The 24,669-nt window shown below is 34.1% G+C and overlaps 1 protein-coding gene across 1 annotated transcript in view; it reads right to left on the bottom strand.

Moving 5' to 3' along the window:
• LOC150101893 (citron Rho-interacting kinase-like) overlaps nt 1-24,669 on the bottom strand; it is a 594,274-nt gene that overhangs the window by 181,548 nt on the left and 388,057 nt on the right. The window contains exons 25-27 of the mRNA XM_090400165.1: nt 21,315-21,455; nt 12,824-12,931; nt 9,629-9,788 (exon numbers count right to left, since the gene is read on the bottom strand). Coding sequence (XP_090256291.1) covers nt 9,629-9,788; nt 12,824-12,931; nt 21,315-21,455 — 409 coding nt within the window. The remainder of the gene's footprint in view (nt 1-9,628; nt 9,789-12,823; nt 12,932-21,314; nt 21,456-24,669) is intronic.

The raw sequence follows: 24,669 nt of genomic DNA, 5'->3' as shown, positions 1-24,669 counted from the left end.
AGTTGGCAGCAACATGTCGCATGTTCAAATCCCACATGAGGATTGCCTGGACTGCTCTGTATGACACACTGATAATGTCAGCAATGTTGTGGAGTGTTCAACGACGATCCTCATGCACAAGTTGCTAAATGGTTTCAAAATTTTTGGGGGTTGAGCTCAATGAAGGTCTTCCTGATCTCTCATCGTCTTCCACTAATTTTCTTCCGCTCTTTAAGCACGTGTGGCACTCAAAATAACTCGAAAGACTCATTGCAGCATCACCGTAAACTTGCCGAATCATGTCAAACGTCTCTGTGGCAGATTTGCTGAGCTTCATGCAGAATTTCACGTTTGCTCTTTGTTCTAACTTGTTGTACATGATGAAATCACAGATGTGGTAATGCAGTTGGTCAGAATAGCATCAGTTGCACAGCTCCTGATGTACACAGTACGATGTATTTTGGTACACTGACTTATGAAGGTAGGTGCTCCCTGTGACTGTGTGCAGCCTTGTGCCGCCATCTGTTGGCGTGTTACAAACCTAGTCTCGAAACTTTTCGATACCACCTTTTGTGTGTGTGGAAACAAACACTTCAAATAATAAGAATACAAGTTAAACACAACAATTGGTTCACCAATTAAAATGGTTGCTATGTGCTGAACAAATAATAAATTATGAGAATAGTTTAGGATGCTTAAGGGTCAAAGCTGTATAACTGAGAGGAGATCTCCAAATAGCCTTTAAAGGAATGTGGAGAACCGACCAGAGCTTCTGACCTAATGGCCAATCCTCACCTTCTCGTGGTGCACCTGTTGGGTATCTACCTGGACACTGAATGAATGAGGATTGGCTGGCAATTTGGGATTTAGACGACCAAATTGTATTCTTATGGGCTTCAAACAAAATACTGAATGATGGTACAATATGATAGAATTTCATGCGGGCTGGGGCGTCGTCCGGTTAAACAAGGCCCCTGTTGTTTTCGCCAGGGAACTATGGCGAACAACGAAAAATCAGCTACTGGAACAAATCTGAAAACACTCCCCAACTCAACTTCACCAGGGTTAAATTGGTACTATCAACATAAGAAGCATGAATGGAAAAGAAATGGAGCTAGCAGAGGAATTAGATAAGTACAAGATCGACATAATAGGGGTGACTGAAACAAAAAAGACAAAAACTAGTGAGATCTTTCTGAGCAATAAATACAAAATGTTATATTCAGGCAATAACAATCAAGAAAAAGGAGTAGCCATAGTATTCAACACAAAATTCGAGGCTAATATTCTTGAATGGCAGTCAGTCTCAAGTAGAGTGATATAGGCAGATGTGAGAATGGAGAACATTCTCAGAGACTTATTTGTGCCTATGGTCTGACAGCAGGTTCTACTAAGGTAGAAATGGAGATTTTTTTTAGACTTTAGAGAAAGCAACTGACACAATGAAAAGTTGGTCCTTGTTGGGGATCTAAATAGCAGAGTAGGAAATGATTGTGAGACATACAAAAATATTTTGGGAAAATTTGGAGAAAAGAGCAAAGCTAATAATAATGGCAAATATCTGTTGGATTTCTGCTCAGGACATGGACTGGTTATTACTAACACCATGTTAGAACATAAAAATGTGCACAAATTTACATGGAGAGAAGAGAGCAAGGAATAAGAAAAATTTCATTGACTATGTTATTGTTGATAGTGATGTTTTCTCCTGGTGCAGGACACCAGAGTGTACAGAGGATCTGAAATTGGAAGTGATCACTATTTAGTCTTGAGCAGGATAAAATTGAATTTCATTCTGAAAAGAATGAAATGTAAGAAAGTTTTAAAGTGAATAAAAGTTGAGCAGCTCTCAGATGTGAACTGTAGACTAAAATACACAAAGATTATTGAGGAAAAATGAAAGAGTTTGAGAACAGGAATCAAACCTTGGAGATTCAGTGGCAAATTCTGAAGAAAACATTGATTGATTCTGCCAAAGAGGCATGTGGTGAAGTTGTCTGCAACGATAGAAAAATTAGAACTCCATGGTGGACACAGGAAGTTAAAGAGGCAATGAAGGAAAAAAATAAAGCATATCACAAGTTCCTGGCAAATAAATCAGCTTGTGCTCTTAGAGAATACAGATACAAATGTAAGAAAGCTAAACAATGTGTAAAACTAGCTAAACAAAAATCATGGGAGGACTTTGGCAAGAACATAGAAAATAAATATCAAGAAGGTGGCAAAATATTCTGGAGTTAGTTGAAGAAGCTTATAAAGAGAAGAAAGAGTGCTGTAAAAGGAGTTAGAGATGATAAAAGTGACCTGAAAATGGGAGTAAAAGATATCCTTGAAGGATGGAGTATTTACTTCGAAAAATTGCTAAATGAAACAAGCAGTGATGACAGCACAGTGGAAAAAAAAACACTGATAAGGCATGCAGTTAGGAATACATATCCATACCTGAAGTAGATAAAGTCATCAAAAACCTGAAATGTGGAAAGGCAGCAGGAGTAGATGATATTCGACCAGAAATGCTGAAGTATGTGGTATAAAAGTCTTACAGTCTCACTGCATAGTTCAGAAGGCCTGGACAGAGGGACGAATACGCGATGATTGGAGTAGAGCTCTCGTAGTACCCATATATAAAAAGGGAAATAAAACTGAATGTGAGAATTATAGAGGTATTTCCCTACTGAGTGTTCCTGGCAAGATCTATGCCTGTATACTTGAGAAACGGTTGAGAAGGATTGTGGAAGAGAAGCTTGGTGAAGAACAAGCTGGATTCAGGCCAAATAGAGGCTGTCAGGATCAGATCTTCACTTTACGACAAATAGTTGAAAAATCATGGGAATATAACAAAGACCTGTATTTAACTTTTGTCCACCTGGAAAAGGCATATGACAAGGTGCCAAGAGAGAAGCTATGCAATACATTACAGTTATATGGTGTTAATAGGTATTATATCAAGCAATACTTAGTCTTTATTTGAGTTGTAAGTCAGCAGTTAGAATTGAAGGAAGTACAGGAAGGTGGTTTAATGTTAAATCTGGTGTGAGACAGGGATGTACATTATCCCCTCTGTCATTCATTATCTATATGGACCACATTATGAAGGAAAGTGGTATTAAATCTGATATCAAAATTAGAGATGCTCTTTGCTTTATGCAGACGATGTTATACTTCTAAATATATCAGATACAAGTCTGCAAGATTCCCTGACTAAATTGAATAACTGTTGTAATAGATATGGTATGAAGGTTAGCAATAAAAAGACAAAGACATGAAAATAGGCAGAATCATTGTAAATGTCAACTGCATTGTGAAAGGAAGAACCTGTGGAAGAAGTAAAACATTTCAGCTAATTTGGGCACGATTTTTAGTGAAGATGGTAAATTAAATATGGAAATAGACAACAGAATCAACAAAGCTGGTATGGTAGGAAGTCAATTGAATAAATTCATAAGCAATAAGAGAGAAATTAGTTGGAATACTAAATTAGCTGTATACAAGACATTGTTCAACCAGTTTTAACTTATGGATCTGAGAGCTGGGTGAGAAGTAAAACACTTGACCAAAGACTAGAGACTGCAGATATGAGAGTCTTGAGAAAGATTAGATTCGCGAACCGATGGCATCCATGGCAATATCATATTAAAAACAAGGATATTAGGAAAGAACTTGACATTGTCAGCATCCAGGAATGGATTAGCATAGCTAATCTCAGGTGGTGTGGTCACTTAAACAGAATCGGAGAGGAAAGATTAGCAAAACAAGTGTTCTCTGCCAGGTTGGCAGGAAAATGACCCAGAGGAAGACCAAGATATAGGTGGATTGATACGGTACAAAGTGCCTCAGACAATAGAAATATAAGATCTGATAATGTTGGGGTCTTGACAAGTAACAGACTGATTTGGAGAAAAATTGTAGATAGGAAGGTACATGGCAGGAATTTGATGATGATGATGAGAATCTCCCAAATGAGAATCTCTTCCCCCCTCCGGGAGATTCTCATCTCCCGGAGGGGGGAAGAGAGAATCATTCCGATTCAGATTAGGCCAGTATGAAAGGGCTTCGTTACTTTCTTTGAAAATGCATTCATATTTAAAACTGCATTTAGGGAGAAGATGAGCTTTATCCAACAGGATACTGTGTTTAGTATCCTGTTGGATGAAGTGCTGATGTTCATTAATCTCCCTCCGCCAGAATGATCTGTCTGCCCAAAATATATCAAATTATATTCAAAAGGAATCTGGTAAACACTATCTACCAAAGGTTCAGAGAATCCAGAAATACATGGTATTAGAATCCTGTGGCAAAGAATCTTTTGGTGTTGGGACGTAGAAGACAATTATCCATTGGATCTGATGAGGGGTTGAAACCATTCCATTAATTTTTATTTTTTATATTATTTCTCTAACAAGTTGGTCTGTGTAGCTCAGTGGAAGTGGCGCTTGCCTCCTCTGCGCTTGGCTGCTCGAAGTTAGACCTAGATTCTTGTCTATTCGCTGACTGGAGGTACTTTTCCTAAGCCTATCTTCGACCGTTTCCTGAGTTAGTTGATCTCTGGCACGGGCAAAAGGGTTTTTCCTCCCGGAAACTCAGGTTTTTCGTCCCATAAACTCAAGAAAATCGACCGTAGTACCCACATTATTTCAGACAGTAACATATCTTGTTAGGGTTAGGTACCAAGAGATGGCAGCACTTGTTTGCCAGCCTCTTCATCAGTGGCTGCTATAATTAGTGATAGACATGGGTCAGCTATCTCTGATTGGCTACCAATGGAGATTGAACTGCCTACTCAGTCTCCAAAAGCTAGACAGGGTATAAAGGCCTCGCCTACTTCCTATTAGGGAATAAAAGCCATTAGCTGATTTATTTTTATTTATTCTCTAGCAAGTATCAACTGTTTTAATTGGAAAACCGGTTGCTGTATTCATCTTGCATTCCTGTTCTTTGAAGTGCTTATTCTTTGCATACTGACAATGTATTAATTTCAGTATGAAATAAATATGCTTTTCATTGAAGTTTATCACTTTGGTTATTGTGCTTTTTTTTCATTGTTTGACAGAATATCTTAGAAAACAATGAAGGGAACTATTTGCAGGAATGCTAAACTACGAGAATCTTCTGGTCGATATGGTTCAACACCTTTGAATCCTTTAAGCCATTTTCCTATTATCAGATGAAATCAATATTTTTTTTTTTTCGCAGCAACTTCCTTTTGCATTTACATTTTACAATTTACATTTTTATATGTTTCCTAATACCTAATGATACTGCAAAAAACAGTCATAATTTATAATTATGAATTTTTTTACAGTTGCTTCTCTACATTAGTACTTATTACTTTTGGTTTCGTAACATGCATAATTGGCATTTGCAATGTGCCTGATATTGATAGGTAAAACGAAATGTAAAGTACTTGAGATTGATGTACTTACCAGATATCTGATGAGAGTAATAATTTCTATAGTTCAATATTGTACTTCACATTTGTTAAGTGCTGAGATATCTGTTATTCATCGAAAAACATTTTCTTTTCACCAATGATGATAACATATCAGCCATTACCAGCTTCTCGATTGCTACTTAGTGAATAAGTGCACATGCTCACCGAGGAGATTGATGGATGACTGACAGCTAACAGAAAGAGCGTCTAGTACCTAAGGAGTGGAGGAAATATAGAGAGAGGATGGAAATTTAAGAATGAAGACCATAGTATTTTGTTTTGGGAAGTTTTTAAGAAAACTTAACAGTTAGAATATTAACAGTGGATTCCAAAAAGGGAATCCTATCAAGATGTGTTCTTTGACCAGAAGGGTGTCATTTATTATTCATATGTCAACATGTGAATAGTGAAATAAAAGGAGATTAAGTAGACATTTTATTTTAATGTTCAAAGAAATGTTAAACAAGAAGTTTCATCTTCTGTCTCATTGATGCGAGTGATATTAATTTATTGGAACATGTGATATAATTAGAGGAATCTGAAACTGTGATGTGGTTTTAATGAGGAGTTGTACTTTGATAGTGTTTATAAAGTAGTAAAGGAAACTGTTTTCTCTGGTAATGAATATATGATTTGTGCATCTTGTAATAAACTGCCTGAGGTAAGAATATTTTTACTCCAATGAAAAGGTAAGGACGAATGAAACCATTTATGCAACAAAATAAGACAACACTGCATAGTCCCAAGGAAGTTTATTTTTAGAAAAGGCCTAATAAAGAATTAACTATAATGAACATTTATTGTTTGTAGGAATTATGGAAAACAAACTGTTCAGTCTGATAGACTGATTAAGTTCATGTAAAACTAACTATTAATAGAATGAGTGAGTGAGTGAGAGAGAGAATGAATTTATCCTCTAAGATAAAAGAGATCACCAAAGGATATTTTTATAAATAGTTTTATATAAAACTAAATAGTTTTACAGTTATTAATTTAATTCTTATTTGGTCTTTGGTCAATCATTTCTTGGAGTCTAAAAATATAAATAAAAGTCAATGCACCAATCGGATCAAACTCCTATCAATTTACAATGGTATAGCTGACAGAATTTTTAACATAACTGTAGAAGCTGATGCAATTATTAACAATTAAATGTTGTGCAGAAAACTGCCTTTTGCTACAATACACATTTTTATAAGTTTCCTAATACTTAATGATACTACCATGAATGGAGAGGTATTTTCAAATTCTATATAATGCTGCATTTATGGATTTCTATAACAAAGAGCAGTATCTGTTACAACAACCCTCTAATATAGGGATTCTCAACCTGTGGTATGTGTATCCCTTGGGGGGGACATGGTAAAATTTGGGGGTTATGCCATGAGAGTTCAAAAGCTACTAGATCTAGTAACCAAGTTGCTAAGTTGGCAACACTGATACTGATTAATTTCTGAGAACTGAGTGACAAAGCTCATGTCTATAGACGTTTGTCAATCCCTCCCCCCTTTCCCTACCTGAGAGCCGAACCTACTCAAACAGCTGCTCGCCCAGTCAAAACATCCATTCTAAGTGAGTGAATGCGCCTTCTGACTGCTCTATGTAATTGTTGTGATTTATTTCACTTGCTGTGCTTAGTTATTTTTAGTCTTCAGTTTACTGTGAAATTAAATGAGTGTTTCTGAAGTGCCTTGAAACATGGATAATTAAAAAGAAAAGTAATGTGGAACTGGAGCCGACTGCTTCTACATCTATGATAACGTCATTATCCCATGTGAGTAAAGAGGTGGATTTAGCAGTAACTAAAAGATCAGATGTTAAATTGATAAAAAAAAATTAAAAAACGTAAATATCATGAATTATATTCATGATATTTATTGTAAAAGAAACTGTCTCTTTTACAGTGACACTTTGAAACAAAACATGAACATTTAAAAAATAAGACCTTAAGCTATTTTAACAGTCTTTCAGAAGACTTTAGTAGAAAAACTATAATTAAGCATTCTTCTGGTGTAGAAGAAAACGATAGTGCACTTAAAGCATCTTACAAAACCGGCCTTCAAACTGCCAAAGCCAGAAGGGGCTCACACAATAGGAGAGTCACTCATTCTTCCAGCAGTGGAAGAAATAACTTCTTGCATGTTTGGTCAAAAAGAGGCAAACATTGTCAGAACCATTCCTTTGTCAAATGACATAGTTTCCACGAGAATTAAAGATATGGCCTGTAATATTAAAGACCAACTCATCCAAGCTATTCCATGTAGCCCAGGGTTTGTCATACAAGTGGATGAGTTGACAGATGGAGCTGAGCTAGCTCAATTACTTGTTTTTGTGCATGTAAAATTCCAGGATGAAATATTTGAAGATATTCAATTTTGTAAGGCTCTCAAACCTTCTCCTATGGTCGAGGATATTTTTAATATGATTGATTCATTTTTTTGCCAAAAATAACCTCGAATGGAAAAATTGTATTTCTGCATGTAGTGACAAAGCAAAAGCAATGAGTGGTTATATAACAGGACTAGAAGGTCGTATAAAACAAGTTGCACCGGAATGTAAGTTCACTCATTGTTGTCTTCACCGTGAAGCGCTGATAGCTAAATTTCTAAAAAGAGTTATGGATGAAAGTGTACAAGTGGTTAATTTCATCAAAACCCTTGACATTGAAGTCTCGACTTTTTTTTTCAATTATCTGTGAAGAAATGGGTAGCCTGCATAAGAGATTGCTGGTTCATGCAGAAGTACATTGGTTGTCACAAGGAAATGTTCTTTGCTGTTTATTTGAACTCCATGAAGTACACCTTTTTTTTTATGGACCACAAGTTTCAACTTTCTTTGAGAGTACAAGACTTAGAATGACATCTATAGTTAACATATTTAGCTGATATTTTTGAAACTTATCATTGCAAGGAGACAATAATGCATTGTATGATGAGAAGAAAACAGAAGACATGGCAAAAAAAATTTATCTCTGGGAAAACGGAATTAAAAAGAACAGCTGTGACCAATTTCAGTGACTAGATTCATTTCTTAAAGAAAATAAGCAAACAATTGCAGACTTTGAAGACATCAGACAACAAATAATTGTTCACTTAAGTTCTCTTATAAGGTAGTATTTTCCAATCCCCCCCCCCCTGATGAAATGCAAGAAAGAATGGATTCAAGACCCCTTCACATTTGATTTGGAAATATGTAAACTTCCAGTGTCCAATAAAGAAGAGCTGATTGAGATATCTTGTGACAATAGTTTAAAGAGCATTCATTCAAAAAAATCATTGATTTGTTTTTGGACTGGAAAGGAGAAAGAATATCTGACTATCAAAAATTGCAGTCAAATATTTGTTACCTTTCACAACTACTTGTTTATGTGAAACTGGTTTTTCATCTTTAACTGCTATAAAAAATAAATATAGGAACAGGCTGGATGTTTAAGATGACTTGTGACTCTACCTTAGCAAGATAACCCCAACCATTGATGAACTGTGCAAGCATAAACAAGTGCAACCATTTCACTGATTACCCAGTAAAATGTTTATAATTTTATAAGATTTGTTAAATTGTTTATGTCACTCTGTGTTTATTGATATATGTAATTTATGAATACAAAATTTAATGTGCATACATACATACATACGTGTGTTATTTTATTCCCATTGATAGATATAGTTTTATCTATCTATAATACCTGAAGCATAAAAAGGTTGAGAACCACTGCTCTAATAGATACTTTCAAGTCAGGTATGCTTAGCTGATCTAACACTTCTGGAATAAAGGTATGAGGAATCATCCCTAGAAGTCAAATAATGCTACTACAATAACATGTATATTTTGCTTCAAATTCATGCAAGTAAAATATTATACCTACTACAAATAATGCTAATCTTTCCTTTTGAGTAGTCAACATCTACTGGTGGCACTTTAAAGCCATTGCGAAAACTTAGATATGCAACCATCAACATACCTCTGAAATTCTGTATTCTTGCTTTCATCGGTCATGGTTACAATGAACATAGCATGAATAATATTAATAATGCTGTACACCTACCCACTACTGTGCCATTTGATTTTTCCTTTTATTCTGCATAGTGGCCTCTGATAGTTGGATATATCATATGAAAATGAAAACAAGTCATTTTCTCAGAAGATAAAACTAAAACATAATGGGAAAAGAAAAAAAAAAAAAAAAAAAAAAAAGAAGAAACAAATAACAATACATACTTTCATTACGGTAAGTCATAATTTCAATTCTACACTGATTGAGTTGTTCCTGTAAACGGCGACTTTTGGAACGCTCTTTTTCCAACATAGTTTCCAGATCTTTCCACTGATGAGGAATGTTCTCCTTATTCCTTCCAAATAATTTCTGAACACTAATAGTCTGGGAAATGTTATCGTTTATATTTCATTAATTTTCTTATACAATGATTAAAAGGAAAAATCAAGGGTAAATAATATATTAGCAGATATGAATATTTTCTTTAATTTATTGACTAAATTAATTAAATTTAGTCAAAGAGAATAGTCTGGCATTATCTTAACTGGCATCCTAACTCTAAAACTGTAAAAATTTAGATATAAACGTCTATCACCAATCATTTTTACCAATTTCAGTTGGTAAATGAAAGGTGCACTAGTACAATTAAAAATTATGCAACTACTCTCAAAGTACTGTATAACATAATTTAATCAATAATGAATTAAGTAATAAGAGTAGCATTAACAAATATGAAGGATCAATAATCATTGAAGCAGGATTTGATGCATGCAAGTCCTAGTGGGAATTTGACCTGCAGGAATTTGAAAAGAAGCCTACTGGAACAAAATTTATCAAATACTTTAGCAACATTCAGGAAGATTATTCCTGTTTGCTGCTTCCAGTTGAACCCTTATGTGATGTTTTCAATGACTGAGAAGTTGTTCATTGGAGTGTTTCTCCCAGAATTCAAATTACTCATCAGGTATGAGATTTAATTCTTTAGTAAACAAAAATAGGCTATATTAGCCATTAAAATAATACTTTATTAACACTTTCTGCAGTCTTATTAGTATTACCCTCTCAGCAATTTTTCCTGGATAGAAAATGAGGCAGATTATGCATCTGGGGAGGGGGAGGGAAGTCAAAAACACTGCTTTTCTTGGTTTTGGGATTAAGATTACACTGGCTACTTTCCATAATGCTAGGATATCTTAATATTGCATTAATAATAGCAACAATGTGTAACAAGGCTTTATGTAGCAGGTATTTGATGATTTTGTTAGAAATCTCATCTGGGCCTGGCTTTTCCATTCTTAAATTTAGTGATGATTTCATGTACCTCAATATGGGTGGAGGTTGGATGGAGTTTACATACCCTGTGCGTTTTAGCATACAATGCATCCAAGGTGTGTACTTCATTACTGATGAAGTCTAAATCCACATCTGTGTAGTCAGGACTATACTGACTCTCTAGGCTGTTGGCAAAAGCTTCAACTTTGTCTACATCACAGTAAACCAGACCATGTTCATTATGGTCTGGTTTACTGTGATGGGAAGGAATTTACAATCAGAGCATAGAACTGGGGTCATTTTCCAGAGTGACTGATCCTCTTGTGTTTAAGGAGTGTAGTCTTGTCTCTCACTGTTGATTTTGATAGAGTGCATATTGAACTTCCTTCATAGCCCTGTTGACTGTTTGTCAGTATGTTATGGGCTAGCATTCTGCATTACTGGCACCTGGTTCTGTTCTTTTCATGAATCAAGCTTTTAATTTCATTCAGAAGTCAGGCAAAGTTTGTGCATGGCAAGTCATAATTACAACTATTAATGCAGTTATCTGCTTTTCCAAGATTTTGATTCAGCCACTCATGATGTGGCCGCATCATGAGTGGCTGAATTTTTAACAATGGTGACATTGTTCAATTGTTGCCTTTTGTCATAATGGTTCTAATTTTATAGCCATATTACAGATGGTTTTTAGGTAATAGGTCTCTTAGTATTATTTGGTAATTTCCACTAGGAAAAGAAGCAGCCATGGCTGTTTATCCAATCTGAGCAATGGCTAACTGGCCAAATTTAACAGGGTTTAGTCTGCAGTTTTGGAGGCCTCTTGCAATTTCCTAGATGTCTACAGATTCTATTATACCATAAGTATACCACCATGAATTTTTTTTTCACTTTTTAAAGTGACTGTTTGGTACTAACTATATTTCTATCATCTAAAAAATTAGAGAGTGTCCAGTAGTTTGCTACCATCTCTGACTCATTTCTGCTTTCATGGGAGGGGGGGGGCAGGCTGCAGTTACTTTAGATGTTGGTTCCTTGTGTTGTTTTTTTCCCTGCTAACTTTGCAGAACCTGTCCTCTTCCTGCAGTAGAGGTTGAACCATTTTATATGCAAACATATCTGAAATGAGCAAACACCTGGTTTAGGCTTTCCCACTGGGATTGTCCATTTCAAATTGGGCAATCAAGTGTAAGTTCTACATTAAAAAAAAAAAAGTACTTACCTCTGGAGAAAATTCAAACCTAAAGTTAAATTAATCTAGAAGTTTTTTTTTTTTTAAATAGTATTTGTATATTTCTCATATACAAGTAGTCTAATTTCAGGTGGTATGGTCACTTAAACAGAATGGGCAAGGAAAGATTAGCCAAACAAGTGTTCTCTGCTAGGTTGGCAGGAAAAAAACCCAGAGGAAGAGCAAGATATAGGTGGATTGATACAGTAAAAAGTACCTTAGAAGATAGATATATAAATATAAGATCTGACAATGTTGTGGCTTTGACAGGTAACAGATTGATTTGGCAGAAAACTGTAGGTAGGAAGTTAGTAATGATGTAAATTTTTCATGTAGTACTATCATATCCTGTACACCCCTTGAGGGTAAATGTCAGGAATTTGATGAAGTAGTAAAAAGATCACCTTATTAATATAAGATAGTTGTGGAAAGTTTTTCAGTTGGTTAGAAATTAAATTGCAAAAAATTATATTCTAGTTTAATTCTTTATCTAAGTTGAAAACAATCCAAGTGTACTAAAGCTTAGTGCACTTTGAATGCTTTCAGCAGTGCATGAGAAGTGATGAGAAAAAAGATTGATGTGAAGTCATCAGCCACTATATAAAATAGACTAGTTGCAAAGACACTTCACATCCAAACTTGGGTACTTAAATACATTTCAATAAAGGATTAGACAAAAATATAATTATTTGGTAAGTTTAATTTATTTTCTAACCAAGTGAAAAAAACTTTCTACTACATTGATATTGTCGACAATATTCACTAGGGAAGAAAGTATATATCTTATTAAGAAAATAAGACTTAAAAAAATGACTAAGTAGCTAAATATTATGCTGAACAAAAAGAGAACATTCCATCATGATATTTATTTTAACAATAAAAATAGCATGACAAAATTCAGAAAGAAAAAAATCCTCACCTTTTTCTTCTTTTCTAGACCTTCAGTCTTAGACTGCAAAAAGTCAATTAACTTGATCTGCTGATTAAGTGTTTGTTGTAACTTTAACTTCTCATGTTCATGAGAAACCTGGAATAATAATAAAAAAAGTGTAAAAATTACAATTCAGATTTTGTAATTTGAATAATATTTCAGGAGGTCTTTTGCTGTTTTGCTCACAAGCAAGGAGCATATTTCATATTTTCTCATTTAATATAAAAGCAAGATGTAAAATTTGACTCAACAGACAAGAGTGAGATTTATTTAAATTCATTCATATTCAGTGCACAGAGTAGATATTTTAAAATTCTTTTGGACAATAACAAAAATTCTAATAAGATTATTGCAAAAGATAAATTGCAAAAGGCTGAGGATAATGCAGAAGCGGATGGATCTGACAAAGAACAGAATAAATGAAAATGCAGTGAAGTTGATGATGAATTTCAATGTGCAAAATGAGTATAAGATAAGAATAGAGCACGTGAATAAAGGAATGGAAAGTCAAGCAGTTGAGGAATAACAAGGAGAGCAAAAGGACATTAGGTTAGCTGATAATGATGGAAATGCAAGAAAGATAATAGATGGAAACAAAAGGGAAAAGAGTGAAAGTGAAAAGATAGAGGAAAGGAAAACAAGAAGGGAATGAGTGGAAGTGCAAGCAGAAGGGAGCAAGGAAATGAGAAGTGCGATATATATATATATCCATTCTATGGAGGCAAGGCAAATATTTATAGCCATGATTACTTTTGTATATTGGGGAGAAGGATGACAAAGATCAAAATGTGGAGGTAATGACAGTGTTGGATTGAACAGATGATGCAAGAAACGTGTGTGAGAGAGAGAGAGAGAGAGGAGGGGATAGACAATGAGGGTCATAAAATACATAATCTCTCATAGTCTTCACTCACCATAAAGTGAAGAAACGAGTAGTAATAATGAATGGTAATTGTATTGAAAAAAGCATAGAAAGTGCTTTGGAATATGCAGGTGTCTAGAATGCAGCTGTAGGGTACAGACATTTGGAGAGGTACAGCCTCCATAGCTCAGTCAGTATAGATTAAGCCCTTTGGTCTCTTTCAACTAAAAGGTGAGTTAGCCAGTATGGAGGTAGAGGTTTTTTTCCACCATGAAACTCTGTTTTTTTTTGTCTCTCAGAACATGCAAACTGGCCCCATGAACACACACATAGATCTACAGTCATAAAATACATACTTCATACAGGCATAAAATACATCCCTCATTAGGAGGGCTCAACTCGGCCTAAGGGATGGGGGGGAGGGAACTCCATACAAAATAACGAATTTGGAGAGGTCGCTAAGCCAGGGAGACTAAAGTCACTAAAGTGGAGAGGAGCAAGAATGGCCTTGTGAGGACTAGCTTTAGTAACAAAACTAGCATATCATTATGCCTGAGAAGAACAATAATAGGCATACACATAACAGAGTAATAAGAATTCTGGCAATGCACTGTTTTATCACTACACAAATACTAGAAGTAACGGAAGTAGAGAAATTGGTTGTGATCTTGAGAGATGCATGTTTGCCAAGCATTGTTTCTGTTGGTATAACATCTTACTAAATACAGAACACTTAAGATATTGCAACAAACTAAGAAATGTAGGTGATGAGCATGAGATGTTCAAGAACATTAGATTAGACAGTGCAAAACAATTACTGGAGATTTTAATCAGGTAATTAATTGGAAATAGGAATTTGTCATCTTATAAGAAAATCAATTCTTAAGTGAGTTGACAGATTAAGATGCCAGCTGGCACCTTACAGTGTGGCAGGAGAAACGAAAGTAAAGAAAGTTAGGGTTATAGAAGTTAGTAAAGAAGCATTCTTCTAGCAATACAGTAGTGATTATTGTATTCCTAGCAGAATAACTGTGTGAAGTAGATGGATTAAAGCACTGCATATCAAAAAGCATTATGGCAGAAGTATAAACAGAGAAATGAAAAGTAGATGCATTAGAAGTATAATGCAACTATTTTCCATATGAAGAACAAACTGGGATTTGAGGAGTTGAACACTGTGAGCCAAGGAAACACTAAGAAGTTCATTGATTATGTAACCAGTAGGAAGAGGAATAAAAGTTGAACAGCTCTCAGATGTGAACTGTAGACTAAAGTACACTAACATTATTCAAGAAAAAAAAAATGAAAGTTTGAGAACAGGAACCAAACCTTGGAGATTCAGTGGCAAGCCCTGAAGAAAACATAGATTGGTTCAGCCAAGAGAGGCAGTGGTGAGGTTGTTTGCAAAGATAGAAAAATCAGAACTCCATGGTGGACACAGGAAGTTAAAGGCAGTGAAGGAAAAGAAGAAAGCATATCGAAAGTACCTAGTGAATAAGTCAGCTTGTGTTCTTAGAGAATACAGAGACAAATTTAAGAAAGCTAAACACTGTAAAACTAGCTAAACAAAAGTCATGGGAAGGCTTTGGCAAGGCACGGGAAGACTTTCCTGATATTTATTTCATAGAAAATAAATATCAGGAAAGTGGCAAGATATTTTGGAGGTTGTTGAAAAAGTTTAGAAATGAAGGAAAGAGTGCTGTAAAAGGAATTAGAGATGATAAAGTTGACATAAAAACTGGAGAAAAAGATATCCTTGATGTATGGAGTAATTACTTCGAAAAATTGCTAAACAAAACAATCAGTGACAGTATAGTGGTAAAAATACTCAACAGGCAATGCAATCAGGTATGTATATATATATATCCATACATGAAGTAGAAAAAGACATCAAAAGCCTGAAATGTGGAAAGGCAGCAGAAATAGATGATATTCAACCAGATATGCTCAAGTATGGAGGTATAAAAGTCTTGTAGTGGCTGCACTATGCTCCAGGGTGTGCTAGAGGGTGAAATTTAGGCAAGCAGATCAGAGATCAATTTCCCATGTCAGAGGTACATCAGAAAAGATAGCCAAAGTACTAATGAGAAACAGCCTTCACACCACATTCAAACCTCTTGTCAAATTAGCAACTCCGATCTGCTTGCCTAAGGATATTAAAATTAAGGATACCAAACAGATGTTTATCAAAATAAGATTTTCACTTCACATTAGAGTTGAGAAATCATGGGGATATAACAAGGATTTGTGTTTAAGTCTTACAGCTCTAGAAAAGGCATACAACAAAGTGACTAGAGAAAAGCTTTTCGAAACGCAACAGTTATATGGTGTAAATGGAACATTACACAGTCCAATACAACTCTTCAGGAATGTTAAATGTGAGGAAAGATTGAAAAGGTGCAATTCATAGAGTGTAGTTGATAGGAGGTGGGATATGACAGGCGTACAAGTTAGTAAGGGATTGTTACAGGATTAGTGTTGAAGAGGTTTTTAATAAAATGGTGAAAGATCAGGGAAGAAGAGATCATTCCTGGAAGCTGTATAAGGAGGGAATGAATAAGGGAGTGAGAAGCAGGATTTTTGCATGGAGAGTTGTGAATGAATGGAATGCACTGCCTATGAGCATGGCATCAGCAGAGAATTCGGATGCGTTTAAAGCAAAGTATGACGAGCCATGTGTATGACAAAAGGGATCCCATAGATAAGTCCAACCCCATGGGGTATTAAGAAAATAATTATAATTACTACATCAAGTTTGCTGTATTCATTTGGCAACCAGGCTGCTCAAATAAAAGGAGGGAATGACTCCCTAGTGAATTGTGTTATGGTGAGCAGGCCAAAAAGGTGAGAACCATATGGACAGAACATATGCTTATTTGGTGATTTTGTTAAGTTGTCTGATAGAATATGGATAGGCAATTGGTAGTTTGATTCAGGGATGGCTATCTGACAAAAGCTGATTGGAAGAATGATGGTGGTTAGTTCAGCAGAACACTGACCATAGACATAAGTTAGAAACAGATCCATGAGACAGCGACTAAAGTAAATGTGAGAGGGGCAATCACCAATTAATTGGACTTCCATCTTCTGGATAGCATTAAGCAGTATTCTAAGGTCGGGCACATTTGGAATTTAGAGTCTACAGTGGTAGTGCTTTGAGCAGAAGAGCACACTTAGTTTTGTGGAGGTTGGGGAAAAAAAAAAACTACAGCTGATATGAGTGTGCCAAGAAAGGCTAGACTAGATGTGCAAGTTGGTCCAAGTCAAAAGACCTGATCACGTTTGGAGATTAGGATATCATCAAAAAAATAAGAAGGAAACAAAATTAAATACAATGCAAGATCTTTCTTTAAAGAAATATAGGGCTGTGTTTCTGGAACATCAAATTTCACAATCTCCCCCCCTCCCCACCCTCATAGCTGAAAGATGTACAGGAAGATAGTTTGCTAAATCAGGCAAAATAAGACTATATGCAATCTTCACTATTATTTATAACCTATATGGAACACATTAAAGATGTGAATGCCAATGTAATCATTTAATAAAAATAAAGGACTACACATTAAATTACATAAAATTAGATAATAAAAACAAAGTATTTAAATAAAGTAAAAATACATTTCATTATGAGTATATCATATTCTTCTTCAGATCAAACAAATGGGCAATGACATGAAGCAAAAATAGAAATGAACACAAACATTACGAGATATATAATCCTATTTACCACTGAAGCCAACAGCATGCTAATGGCAAAATTAATCAATGCTGTCTACAATGCACATGACAAAACAATTCTGGGTTCAAATGTTTTGACAGTGAATGGTATCACTAGAACAGAATATAATTATGAAATTCACTTTTCCTTATGACTGTCTGGAATCATTTACTAGTTTCTCAAACACCTATAGTAGTTTGCAAATTAAAAAAAAATAATTAAATTATTAAAAAAATGTTTGCATATCTCATCATTATAGGGTGTTAACAAAAGTAATCAGATTTATTAATTTTCTATTGTACTATTAATGACCAATAAAATTTTTTTCCTAGCATTAACAGTTTTTTTTTTTCCAGTAAATAAAGTAATAAAAACTTCTTCAGAAACTAAAGTAGTAAACTTATCTAAGGGGAAAATACATTCCATATAACCTTTACGAAAGAGATGGATGATAAGAATCTGCAAAGGAAATGTAGGTGTGTCTGAAGAAAGCAATATCAGACTGTATATATATACAAGGTGAAGAGAATAAATCAGGATTTACATGGATTAGCAATATCATTATATAGGAGCTGCAAATTAATAAAATAAAAAAATGTACGAGGATATACAAGGAGAAAGATTATCAGCAAGCTCACCAGCAGTACAAGGCAAAGGCAAGAAGGCAACAAGCATGGCGAGAAAGACAAAATTAGATTAGGAAATGAAATTAGCTAAGCAGACGACCAAAGGAAATCCCAAACTATTCTCATGCTTTTGGAAAAAGAGAAAAAAAGAATAACTTGAAAAAGTGCTAAGATAGAGGCAGCAGAAGTGGACAAAATAGTTCAGTGCACACATTGCAAGGGTCTATCATCTAATGTGACAGGAACTGATGTGTGAATAAAGGCTGATGAACTGCATTGAGATACTGCAGAGTCTCGATACAAATATGGTCATTAGGTGAAATATTAGCTCACATGTGAAAATATAACTGGACTATTAGACATACGTTCAAGTTCTAGTAAAGTCCGAAGGAGTGGAAGCAATGTAAAATAAAAATAGTTCCACTACATAAAAAAGGCTCCAAAACTGATACAGCAAATTATAAACCAATCGGTATCCTGGGAGTAGCGTTAAATTTATTGAAGAAATTGATCAAAGATAAAATTCAAGAATGGACAGCATGACTGAGAAACATAGGTCATGTGTTATTAATTTACCCACTTTTTTTAATAATAGTGACAGTTGAGTTAGATAAAGGGAATGGGTAAATGATAATACCGCTGGATTTTAAAAGGTATTTGGCCACATACCATATGAAAAGCTGCACAAACAGTAGTGGATAAGAGAAGAAGAGAAGTAATGAAACAAATAGTAGTGGATAAGAAGATGGTGATATGGATACAAGAGTGGCTGACAGATTCTAAGTAGTATATGGAGGAGCAGAATTCATCTACTTTTTTGAGGACTGTTTTTGCAGTGTGCAAAAGTGCTCTGTACTTGGACTAGTACTATTTAATTGTACAGCAATGATACAAAAAATTATAAAGGGGAATATTCAGTTGTTTGCTAATAATAGAAAATTGGATAGTGTAATAGATAATCAAGGTAATGTAGCAAGCTTGAAGAATTACAAATAGGCTGATAGTACGGGCAAAAGATAACAGCTATCAGTTTAATGTGAAAAGTGGTCAAGTTATGTATTTTAGCTATGTACTACAATGGTACTGTACTGCAGGAAATTGATAAAGCTAGAGAGATTTGGTAGATGGGATATTAAGACTTTGCTGTTTTAAGGTTACTTGTGACATAAGACTGAATGATATGCACATAAACACAAGAAAGATATTTAATTAACCAAATATTTCGGTCTGGAAATAGCAGACCATCCTCAGTAGTATTACAAGAACAGTTTTAAAAGAATACAAGCTAGAATACTAACAATAGATCGTTAAAAATAGAACACGGCGCGTGATGTTATATCACTAAGTATGAAACGGAATATTTTGAAGTAGAGACATGATTAAGAAAAAAAAAAAAAAAATCTAATCAAGATTACTCATTAATTTTTTTTTTTTTTTCAATCATGTCTCTACTTCAAAATATTCTGTTTCATACTTAGTGATATAACATCACACGGCGTGTTCTATTTTTAATGATCTATTGTTAGTATTCTAGCTTGTATTCTTTTAAAACTGTTCTTGTAATACCACTGAGGATGGTTTGCTATTTCCAGACCGAAATATTTGGTTAATTAAATATCTTTCTTGTGTTTACGTGCATATATCATTCTGGGGTATTAAGACATATTGCCATAGTAGTTCATAAGATTACTTGGTTATTGAAGAATTACAAACAGAAATAAAGAAGTTACCATCCCTCTTTATATGGCTACATCTGAATTACTGTGCACAGGGTTTGGTCACCTAGGTTTCTTCAGAATGAGGAAACTGTGGAGAGAATTCAGAAGCACGTGATCAAGATGATTGGAGTGGCCTATAGGACAGGATCACAAGACTGATGCAGAGGTTTTATAATCCTACAGGAGAAAACTGACTGTAAGAGTGCAATTAGCAAGGGAGTGAGGACCAGATTTTTTACTTGGGGAATGGTAGATGAATTTCCAGAGTCTGTAGTTAGTGCTCTGTCAGTGAATGTGTTGAAGGAGAGGTATAATAGATATTGCGTGGATCATGTGAGTATCCCTCAACGTGTCTTTGGGTGCAATGGTTTGTTTGCAATAATAATCATATGCTACACAAAGTGTAACCATGCTGTTGCTATTATTTTTTAAGTCTTTGCAGTAGAAATTTTGACTTGTGCTTAGGATTAACTTTATGTGTGTGCACAACCTGATCTTCTAGCATCAAATAGATCTTTACACAATTAGAGAAATTAATAAAAATGCTTAACTTGTATTTACTAAAAATAAAGAGCCAAAGGGTTCATGTGATAGGTTTCACTATCAAAATGAACCAATAGGATGTGAATATATGGACACTACATAGCGTGCATGCCACCTATTAGGTTCGGCTAGGGCAACTCATATGGCGGCGAGCATATTTACCGTAAGTTCTCTGGTTAAATTTTCGCAACAAAACTTCTATAGTTTCTGTCGTTGGCTTTGAAATTATGTTGGATTTAATATGTATGGATGTTTATGCCAAATTTATTCTATTTATTGAGAGATGGACTACATACACAACTTGATTAGATCAGAAAAAAAAAATACTTGTACAAGATTTACAATAAGCTTCTATGAAGATGGCTTTCATGATGCTAGAGCATTTTTTCTCACCCCCCCCCTTCACAAAAGATGAATCATATTACTTTTATTATTGGTGGAATTAAGATTTGTGAATGTTATATTCAATTTCAAGGCAACATGACACTATTAACAAATACAAAATATATATACTGAGAGAAATGTACATATGAGCTGTATTCTTTGTATAATCTACTACAGGCAACAGACTTCATGCTGTTAAAAAAAAGTTCTTAGAGGACATTTCACATTAACAGATACCGTGAAATGTCATCTTCGGTTTTTAAATATAAAACCCTTAAACCACATCATTTACACTTTGTTTAAACACAGTTAAATGTTAATGATGGTAAGCAACACTAATATTAAGTATTTAAAGATAATAGGAGAAGAAAAAATTAACAAATCAAGATTTTTGAAGCAAAAGGTCCAGAGGAAGACCAAGTTATGAAGTGATGTGCCTTAAAAGGCAGAATGACACAAATTTCATTTCAATTAGAAGAAAGGTGTTAGCAGGAATATAGCTTATCCATATTTTCAGTACTCAATTTAGAGGACACAATATCAATTTCAATTTAAAGGCATTCATAGACTTACTATTTTTTGTCGTAAGCAATCCAACTTAAAAACCAAATTACCAGTATAATATTACCTGCATACTTTCCAAGTTGCTATGTAAATTTTCAATTGCATCCTTAGCTTCTTTTAATTTTTCAGTCATTTCTCCTAATTCTTGAGTCAGTTTCAAATTGCTTGCTTTTAAGGATGCAATGTGAGTAATGTGTCTTGAGGCCTGTAAAGTTTACATACTTGTTAACTTTATATACATATTACAATCTTATATACATTACAATCTTATATATATTACAATCTTATATACATATTACAATCAGACATGAGAATATTCAATCAAGAACAAAATGAAATTAAAGTGCTCTTGAGAAAGAGGAGAATTTCTATACTGCTCAAGATACTTCACAAAAAACTACAGCTGTTTAGCAAAGACTTCAGTACTAGTTATTATTCATAATAGAAACCCATTTAATGCTTTTTTTTTTTTTAAAGAAAAAAGTTTATAAGACAATTCTTATAAAATCAAGTAGCTATACAAGCTCATCCAGAGCAGGAGTTTACAAACATCCATGCTCACAGTGGGTTTCAAACCCACAACCAGCTGGCTGGAGAGCAAGTAAGCTATAGGCTGTCCACTCACCCAACTTGAGTGCCTCTGTTTTACATCATTTGAAGGTCAAAGCCAGAAAACTAAGAGAAGACCTCCACTTGAACTTCCAAGGAATGTGGAGAATGAAGAAATGATCAGCCCTTCTGAACTAATGTTCAATTGCTTTCTCATGATGTATCCTGAGCAGGTTATCTACCTAGATACTGAACAAATGAGGATGAGCTGGTAATTTAGGATAAGCTGACAAAAGTATATTCTTATTGGCTTAAACCAAAATAAAATGGTACAAGATCATGAAATTTCATGCATGCTGGAAGGCTGCTATTTTCAGAGAACAGGGCAAAGGGAAAAGTCAGCTACTGAAACAAACTCCAACTCAACATTAGCAGAGTTCAAGATTGGCACCAACAACATAATAAGAAGCATCAATGAAAAAGGAAATGGATAAAGAATTGGAGACATACCAGGTCAACACATGACAGGTATAACAAACAAAGAAGACAAAAACAGGCAAGATTCCTCTAAATAACAAATAAAATATGTTATAATCAGAGAAATGAAGTAGCAATAGTATTCAACACTAAACAGAAGGATAATATATAATAAATAATAATAGAAGGATCTATTTTAAAAAAGATAACTGGCTAACATTTAATGAAAATGAAAAGGAAATAACTAAATTAGAGATCAGAATTAGAAATAAGAATTAGAAATCAGCATGAAAGAAACAAGAAACGGAAAATCACCTGGAGAAGATGAGTTAGGTTCAGAATTATATAAATATGCAGGAACAAGATTCAAAGAAAGACGACTCCTATTATTTTTAAATAAAATCTATTCAACTAGTAACCCCCCAATAGAATGGAAAAAAGCAATTGTGATCCCTATCACAATTGCTTGTGATACTCTTGTGAAACCTCTACTAAAAAAGATAGTAGAGATGACCCTAAAAACTATAGAGGTATAAGTATACTAAATTCCTGTTACAAAATATATAGCAGAATTTTAAATAAACTAATAAAATATTCTGAAAACTTTATTTTAGAAGTACAGAATGGATTTATAAAAGGATGATCATGTATAGCCTGCTGCTATACATGATTGTCCTGGGTATAGCCTGCTGCATGAAATTAATGATAGAGAAAAGAAGAGAATACAATTTAGAAACACATATTACATTTATTGACTTTGAAAAAGCATTTTATTTAATGTATTAAAAGACAAATACTAAATAATATTCTAAAGCTATTATACATATATATGAAAATAACCAAATACAAATAAGATTAAATAATTAGCTATCATATATGAGAGAGATAAACCAAGGGGTCTGTCTGACAGGCATGTCCCCTCTCAGCAACTCTTTTTAATATTTACTTAAATGAAATAACAATAAAATGGAATTTCCATCAAGGTATTAAGCTTTCTCCTACTGTGAACTTAAACACTCTCCTTTTAAATTTAAATGAGATAGCCAAAGATTATGGAATGATATGAAGAGAAAAAAAAAAAAAAAAAACAATGGCCTATAGAAATCTTGTTATCTATAATAGTAATAGATAACAAGATTTTAGAACAGGTGAATTCATTTGACTACCTTGGATGTATGAATACATATATATAAACCTAAAAATTATGGATGTATGAATACATCCATAATTCATATGGATGTATGAATACATATATATAAACCTAAAAATTGCAAAATATTTAACAATAACAGGTGTAATTAACTCTATATTTAAACCAAACCTAGTACAAAAATAAACCAGACTAAAAGTATACAATACATTAGCCCTACCAGTCCTATTGTATGGAAGTGAAATATGGACAATAAAACAAAAAGACAAAGATTAATAACAACTGAAATGAAGTTTGATAAAAAACTGCAAAGTATACTCTATTTGATCACAAAAGAAACTAAGAGATTATGAAAGAATTAAACCAGGAATCAGTAATGGAAAAAATTAAAAAAATATAAACACAAATGGATGGAACATGTTGAAAGAACGAAAACAGAAAGATTATCAAAACAAGCCTTAAATTACAAACCATTAGGAAAAAGAAAACCAGAACGTCCTCTTAAGAGATTCAATAATGATTTCTAAGGCCGGAACAGGCCACTCTAGACCCAAATTGTTGATAGGCATGATGATGATAGAAGAATAATCTGAATGGTAAAGCAATATCATGTAGAGTGATGCAAGCAAAAATCAGAATGGAGAATTGATTGATGAAACATTTATGCTTATGGGCCCACAGAAAGTTCTACTAAGGAAGAAATGAGGGAATTTTTAGAGGCATTAGACAGAGCACTGATACAAAGAAAAAGTTGGATGTGTGTCAGTGATGACTAACACACATCCCAACAAAACTGCACAAATTCTAATCGAGAGAAGATGCAAAAAATAAGAAAAACCTCATTGACTATGATATTGTTGATGTCTTCATGCTGGTTCATGATACAAGATTATATAGGGCATTTAAAATGGAGGTTTAGTTTTCAGCAGGATGAAATTCAATATCATATTGAAGAGAAAAGTGTGCCAGAAACTTTTTAAAAAAATCTAAGTCAAGCAGCAATCAGAGTGAATTACACTCAAATGTTGGTAAGTTAAATAAGAAAATAAACAAAATTATCAAAGCTGGTATGGTAGGAGCTATACGAGTGAAATTAGTCAAAACACTCAAGTAGCTGTATACAAGGAATTCAAACCAAATTTAACCATATGAATTTAAGACCTGGCCATCATTATTACTTTTGTGATATGTACCCTTAACCCTTTAACTGCTATGGTCGAGTTAACTCAAGTGCAGAAAAAAA

Source organism: Typopeltis vanoorti, chromosome 11, assembly GCF_054136105.1.
Source record: "Typopeltis vanoorti isolate ZY-2024b chromosome 11, IOZ_Tvanoo_1.0, whole genome shotgun sequence".
Classification (NCBI taxonomy): Eukaryota; Metazoa; Arthropoda; class Arachnida; order Uropygi; family Thelyphonidae; genus Typopeltis; species Typopeltis vanoorti.
This window is presented reverse-complemented; position numbering and strand designations above follow the sequence as displayed.